Raw genomic sequence first — 7,635 nt, forward strand, 5'->3', positions numbered from 1 at the left:
TCCTCTTTATGCTCTGTGCTGTGCTTCCAGCTACAGAGCAGGGGTCAGTGGCCGGTGCACACAGTCACTGCAGTGAGGCTATTGTGTTGTTAGTCGCTGTGTGGGGATTGTTTGACTCACTGTCAAACAAGCAGCAGCAGCAGCAGTGTGAGAATGCAAACCAAATGTATCTGCTTCGTTTGAAACAAGTGTTTTGTGTTTTCAGTGCTTTTCCTGGAAGTTGTCACGTAAATCGTCAATGAGGCATGGGAGCAGCAAATGGTAGCATGTTGCAGAAAGGAACATTTCTGTACAGTATTTTCACACAGTTTGTGAAATTACACTGTTTTGGCAATGCTGTTGTGTCATCACTGGGAATACCCCAAAGACCAAAACAATGACTCTGCACCATCACGCTCTGAAATGGCAACATCATTCCATCTAAAATAGCCTGTGTCAGATGCACATTTTCAATTTTAGCATAAAGTATAAATTGATAACTCGTATCAAAGACATCTGGGACTGTGTCTCATTTGCATTAACTACATGGAGTTGTTTCTAGGGCTTCAACCAGGGCTGCAAAGATTAATTGGATTAATCATCCCGTCCCCTCCCCCTCCCTCACTTCCTCGCTTCCACGCACTAAATAATATCTGAGTTGTGTACAAAACATGTCGGGACGTCATCTTGAGCTTTGGGAAACACTGATATACATTTTTTATTATTTTCTGACATTTTATGGACCAAACAACAAGTTGAATAATCGAGAAAATAAGCGACGGATTAATCATCAATGAAAATAATCTTTAGTTACAGCCCTAGCTCCTAACGATGATTCTGTCCACAACTCAAAGATATTCAGTTTACTGTCACAGAGGAGTGAAGAAACCAGATAACATTTATATTTAATAAGCTGGAATAAGAGCATTTTACAAATCAAAAGAATTAATTGATTATCAATCAGGATTATCAATTAAATCAATGAATCTTTGCAGCTCTGGTTTGATGTGCTTCAAAAACTATGCAGGTCAGATAAAGAAGAAATACACGTCAATGACAAGCAAAAGCCAGCTAGGTTAGAGGCTGAGTTGGCTCAGCTGGTAGAGCAGGTGCATAAATACTGAGGCTTACTCCTTGATGCAGCGGCCGCGGGTTTGACTCCGACCTGCGGCCCTCTGCTGCATGTCTTACCCCCTCTCTCGCCCCTTTCCTGTCTTCAGCTGTCCAGTGAAAATAATCAGAATCAGCTTTATTTGTCAGGTATGAGGACACATACAAGGGAGTTTGCTTTGGATCGTATAAAGGCATAAAAATGCCCCAACGAATTATCTTTAAAAAAAATAAAGCCAGCTAGATTATCGGTTTTTCAGCAGTGCAGAGGCCATGATTCAGCACTGACGTTGTTGGTGTGATACTGAGAAAGGGGAACCTAAAGCACTCTGTGAAGCTTCAGAGCCAAAGGTGCGATGTCTGCAGCTGCGTCGGCTCACTGGTGAGCTCGGGGATTGGAAGGTTTTCAGCTTCAAGTTCAGTTTAGCTTTCCTAGCCCATCCTCTGCTGAGCTGCTGCCTGCCACGCTTTATTGGGTTCGATAAGAACCATAGGTCCTGCTTTCCTGGACAAAAAGCTGTAACCATGGTTGTTTTTGTCCCTTTCAGCAGCATGACGTCCACAGTGACTTTAGAAGATGCCCTGTCCAACGTGGACCTGCTGGAGGAGCTGCCCCTTCCAGACCAGCAGCCATGCATCGAGCCCCTCCCCTCCTCCATCATGTTCCAGGTTGGTGCTGACACTGTACACACACACACACACACACACACACACACACACACACACACACACACACCCAACACTTACTTCCTCTGCTGCGTAACATTGTTGAATGTAACAATATCCATCGCAATAAATAAACATTGTTGTTTATTGTTTGCACACATTTGTTTTAAAAAATACAAAAGACAAAAGGTGTGTGCTGGATAGGTTATAACGTTGTGTGTGTGTGTGTGTGTGTGTGTGTGGTGTGGGGGGGGGGGGGGGGGGGGGGGGTCAAGGTATAACTTCGCAGGTGCCCAGAACTTTTGCAGACACCATTTTTAGTTTTCTGTTATTTTGAAAGTGTAAATGATGAAATAAACTTTTGTGACATATTATATGAATGTCTAATCTGTCATTTGAGGCCTTTTGGAGATTTTTCCATCTTTTCTTGGCTTCTTTATGCACATTAATACACATTTTTACCTGGGGTGCCCAAACTTTCGAGCCCCACAGTATAGTAGAGCAGGAGTTTGAAAGCGACGTGGATCGATCAGAGGTTGAACCTACAGTACATTAACCACAGATAGATTTCTGATATAGATCAGAACATATACTGTGCATATATAAAACACAGAAAAACTAAAACACAATGTCCCTAAATTAAACAATTAAAGGCATTTAATTAACAGAAATACACTGCTATGAGAACCGATACATAAAGCCATAAACAAAAAATGTAAATTGCAAACAAATAAGTAACAATATCTACATAAGTATATTTCCCAAATGGTTTAATTGATCAAAATATAATGTACCATTATCAATATTATTTTAAAGAGTGCAAATTGTTGCTTCTCTTGTGCCACCTGGGCTGTTGGGTGATTGTACAATAAGGGAACAATTGAGAAAACAATCTAGTTTTCTGTGTTTAACCAAAACATTACAAAAGATGATCGAAGCCAGTGTTTTAACAGGATTAGAATTTATTACTGGGAGGCTGCAAAAGAAAAAATGACATGCACAAGCTCACTATTGATGGCACATGAATGCACCATTCTGGCTAACTGTTTGATAAGTAAACACTAGAATACATTTCCAGGCAAAATTTAGTAACGATAAAAGCAGAAAAATGAAAGGATTTGGGTAAAAGACCAGGAGTGTGACCTGCAACAGAGGTCCCGAGGCTGGAATTTAACCTGGCATTCGGTTGCATGCGCTGTAACCCCCCCTCTACCAATGCGCTCCCATACTAACATTTTTAATATTATGTTATATACCTTGGTGTCATTGATTTGTTAACATCGTTTCCCATCTTCCCACAGCCCAACTTCAACACCAACTTTGAGGACCGAAATGCGTTTGTCACCGGCATCGCCAGATACATTGAGCAGGCCACGGTCCACTCCAGCATGGTACAGTAGGAGGGTCCCACATCTGGGAAATCACTTTTTAGCAATTCATTTTTCAGTGTCAGTTCTCTCTAACTGGAGTAATGACTTGGTGGGAAACATGAATCCACCAGAATGAGGTCAAGGGCTTGTTGTGAAGAGGATCTGCCTTTCCCACCAGAGCATTTGGTATTGTCTAGCAGGCAGTCTCTAGGATCCAGGCCCCGGAGCAAATGGCCCAGGGACAAACGGATGCTTTGGACCATCTCTTAACAGGAATAGTAGGGCTTTGTGCTTAATTAGAGAGGGATAATTGCTCGGGGTCTGAATCAAACAGCACTTTGTATGAAGGCACGGCTGGCTTGAAAGCACTAACGCACTTCCCTGCCAACCACTGGGATTAAATGACACAGAAAAGAAGCAATGGTGCATGCCTTTTGAAGTCCTTATGTGTCTTGTTTTGTGTCTAGATTTAGTTTAGAAAATGTGAGTTTGAATTTTTTTGTTTAGATGAGCTGTTTATCTTCAGTCATTGATGAGACTGACTGGTTTTGTGTGTTGGATTAGAACGTGATGTTGGAGGAGGGGCAGGAGTACGCCATCATGCTCTACACCTGGAGGAGCTGCTCGCGTGCGATACCACAGGTGATCACTGCGTGTCTGGTAACATTGTGTGCTCTCATGAGACAACTAGTCAAACTTTGGGTTTGGGCCTGTTGGTGGGACAAAATACGCAATTTAAATGTGTCACTCTGGAAAATAGTTTTGTTTTTTTAAACACTTTTCTGACATGTTGTAGACAGAACAGTTAATCCAGAAAGTTATCTCCACATTATACTGTAACCTTGCTTTTCCATAACAATTTTTCCTGTTTTAACGTTTGTCTTTTTCTCTCTTAGGTGAAATGCAACGAACAGCCCAACAGAGTGGAGATCTACGAGAAGACCGTGGAGGTCCTAGAGCCGGAAGTCACCAAGCTGATGAATTTCATGTACTTCCAGGTGAATTACATTGTACATTCAGCGGGGACTCTACTTGGCGGCCTACTGGCCAAGTTAAAAAAAAAAAAATCATTTCTCTCCTTTTTTTTCTCTTTAAGCGCACAGCAATCGACCGTTTCTGCGGAGAAGTCCGTCGTCTCTGTCACATCGAGCGCAGAAAAGACTTTGTCTCCGAGGCGTACCTGCTAACCCTCGGAAAGTTCATCAACATGTTCGCTGTGCTGGATGAGCTGAAGAACATGAAATGCAGCGTGAAGAACGACCACTCCGCCTACAAACGGTATTCAGGAACATTGAAAGTGACAAAGTGCAGACATTCACACACTTGATAACCTCGGACTCTAGATGGCAGCATCACTCGGCGCCCATTAAGACCGTTCTCTGTCCTATACCTCAGTGCTTAAATGTGTTTGTGTTAACCAGGGGTCTAGGTTTTCAACACAGGGGAAATAGTAACTAGCTGTATATGTATGTATAGGATAGAAGAGCATGTCAGTGTTCCAGAAATATAATGAGCTATGTTTTTAAACTACAGTTCCCCTACTTTAGGGATGTAAACAGGAAGCATAATGCCATGGATTCAGTAATTTAGCTGGGAAATGTGTTTTTCTAAGCCTTTACTTCCGCGTTGGCTGATTGGCACCATTAAGAGTATGCCCAATCAGCTGTTAACAATTCCTGTTTACAATGTTCCCGTTGATCTACAACTACCACTGGATTACTTTGGAATTGCTGGTAAACTTAAAAACTAGGGGGGTGACGAGACACTGACTCAGTCATAGCCAGACTCCGTGCTGGCTGCTGGTCTGGCCTTGTGTACTGATGTCACAAGACAACTTTTCACATTGACGAGAAATATTGTCACATTTTAATATCACACCTCTATTAAAAAAACACAGTGATTCATAAAGCTGCAGTTAGAAGAATGCAAAAAGAAAACACCTGCTAGAATATGAAGTTGAGTGGGTCCTCATCCTGCAGCTCCCCCTTTTCCCCTTTTTGTACCAAACGCAATGAATGGACAGAACAGCCAATAGGAATGCTCTCTCTCTCTGCAATATCTTGTAATTGGCCAAAGTCTTCTGTGACAGGAAGATTTTCTGAAGCCTGAAAAGAGAGCAGTGCTGAAGTCTAGTTTTCTCTCAGACCACTTGAATTACAGTATGCGGAAAGATTGTTTTGGATTTTTTGCCTAACAGCGCAAAAATTAAATTGCCTACCACAGCTTTTTTTTGGGGGGTGGCAGTAGCTCAGTCCATAGGGAGTTGGGTTGGGAACTGGAGGGTCACTGGTTCAAGTCCCCGTATGGACCAAAAAGAAGGGAGTGTGGATTGGTGGGTGGAGAGATACCACTTCACCTCCTGGGCACTGCCAGGTGCTGTTGAGCAAGGCACCGTACCCCCCCCCCCACCCGCTCAGGGCGCTGGTTCGGCTCACTCTGACATCTCTCCATTAGTGCATGTATAGATCCTGAGCGTGTGTGTGTGTGTAGTTCAGGACTGTGTGTGACTACTAACAAGTGTGGACACAGAGTGTAAATTGGAATTTCCCCCTTGGGGATTAATAAACGGATTTAAATTAAAAATTAAATTTTTAAGGAAGGCTTGGAGAATCTATTTGAATTCCAAGACTGCATTATATAAATTTCTTAATATTTGATAGAGCAGCTGGACAATGACGGGGGGCTGGGGAGGTGGCTTGAAAACTGATAGAAAAAAGATGTTTAATCTTAGCTTGGTGTGATTTGTTATTTTTATTCAAACAAAATCTGTTTCTCACCTTCGCCCAGCGCCGCCCAGTTCCTCAGAAAAATGTCTGAGCCTTCATCGATCCAGGAGTCTCAGAACCTGTCCATGTTCCTGGCAAACCACAACAAAATCACCCAGGTTGGTCAGATGTGCATCGTACCGTTCATTCAAAATTATTATAATTAGATCATGTTCACCTTAAAATGACAGGTTTTTAACAGCCGGGTGGTGTTGCTGCTGTTTTCTTAAACCTGTTTCAGGGTTCCCAGACCGGTCTGGAACATCTGCACACATCCATAGCATTTAATAGACCCGCCTATTTTTGTCAGTAAAAGGCCAAAGCCACAGAGCGATATGCACCAGTTTTCTGGCCTTGCTGTTATCACAATGTACCGTACATCCTGTAAGAGCAGGGGTGTCAAACATACGGCCCATGGGCCAGAATTGCCCGGCAAAAATGTCCAATCAGGCCCACTGGATGACTTGGTAAAGTGTGAAAATTGCAAAGAAGTAATTCATTGCAATTCCAAATGTATCGGTTTAATCTCAGAGAATATCAGAGTTCTTTTTCTTTAGATTTACGACTTTAGTCTTAGAAATTCTGAGTGTTTTCTTGGAATATTACCCCTCTCTCCCAGGTCCGTAACATTATTTTTTTCCCAACAATGGCCTTAGAACGCTGTCGTAGCTGAAGCAACTTGTGTTTGCCAACATCACGCTGACAAGAAAACTGTGTTTGATCTAGAGTGGTTTACCTGTCTGGCCCACTTGAGATCAAATTGTGGCCCATGAACTAAAATGAGTTTGACACTCGTCTGTGTGTGTCTGTGTGTGTCTGTGTGAGAGCATGTAATGAGTAAAAATGTTGAATTAGTGAATTTCAATATTCAATCTCTTCTGTACTGTCGGCCAGTCTTTGCAGCAGCAGCTGGAAGTGATTAATGGATATGAGGAGCTGCTGGCAGATATCGTTAACCTGTGTGTCGACTACTACGAGGACAAGATGTACCTCACTCCCAATGAGAAACACATGCTGCTCAAAGTAAGTATGGCCCTGCATCTGCAAGTGGGGATGGGTTAATGATTGCTTCTGTGATCACACTCATTCTTAGTCTAAAATTTCTAAAATTTTGCACATAATTATACAGAATTATAGTAACAAAATGACAGGGGCAGTAAAGAAATGTGAAAAGGACCGGTGATAATGTACCAGTTCCACCCATCTCATTTTCCCACTCAATACACATTCACACCCTTACTTTGCTAGTAAAGGCAGACTGGCATACACAAGCACTTAACACAGCATCATATAAATGTAGATTGAGAGGTTTGTGGTGTACTATATTGATTTTATCCCTCTAGATCTTTGAAATGAAACTAAAGAGTATAGACAAATATACATACAGTATGTGATCTCACTCATTCTAAACTACTCATTCAATTGTTCTGGAGCATTGTTGACAGTAATGGAGCCACTGTTCCACTTCCTAGGTGATGGGGTTCGGCTTGTACCTCATGGATGGAAACAGCAGCAACATCTACAAGCTAGATGCCAAGAAGAGGATAAACCTGACCAAGATCGACAAGTTTTTCAAGGTATTGAAGTGTACTCACACATATGTCAAATATCTATATATATTGAATAGCTCACCTGGTAGAGCGGACGCCCATATAGAGATGTTTACTCCTTGACACAGAGGCCGCAGGTTTGAATCCAACCTGTGGCCATTCGCTGCATGTCCCCCCCCCCCCCCCCCCCCCCCC

General features: G+C 42.5%; 1 protein-coding gene across 3 annotated transcripts in view; it reads left to right on the plus strand.

Moving 5' to 3' along the window:
- Positions 1-7,635, plus strand: part of cyfip1 (cytoplasmic FMR1 interacting protein 1) — a 38,718-nt gene that overhangs the window by 7,155 nt on the left and 23,928 nt on the right. The window contains exons 2-9 of one of the 3 annotated variants that reach the window (XM_032526697.1): positions 1,638-1,758; positions 3,057-3,146; positions 3,690-3,767; positions 4,022-4,123; positions 4,222-4,403; positions 5,913-6,009; positions 6,785-6,913; positions 7,363-7,467. In XM_032526697.1, coding sequence (XP_032382588.1) covers positions 1,642-1,758; positions 3,057-3,146; positions 3,690-3,767; positions 4,022-4,123; positions 4,222-4,403; positions 5,913-6,009; positions 6,785-6,913; positions 7,363-7,467 — 900 coding nt within the window. In that variant the 5' untranslated portion in view covers positions 1,638-1,641. Of the gene's footprint in view, positions 1-1,637; positions 1,759-2,570; positions 2,624-3,056; positions 3,147-3,689; positions 3,768-4,021; positions 4,124-4,221; positions 4,404-5,912; positions 6,010-6,784; positions 6,914-7,362; positions 7,468-7,635 lie in introns of those variants that run through there. The other 2 variants (XM_032526698.1, XM_032526699.1) reach the window with 2 other exon arrangements.

The sequence above is a fragment of the Etheostoma spectabile genome, chromosome 9, assembly GCF_008692095.1.
Source record: "Etheostoma spectabile isolate EspeVRDwgs_2016 chromosome 9, UIUC_Espe_1.0, whole genome shotgun sequence".
Lineage (NCBI taxonomy): Eukaryota > Metazoa > Chordata > Actinopteri > Perciformes > Percidae > Etheostoma > Etheostoma spectabile.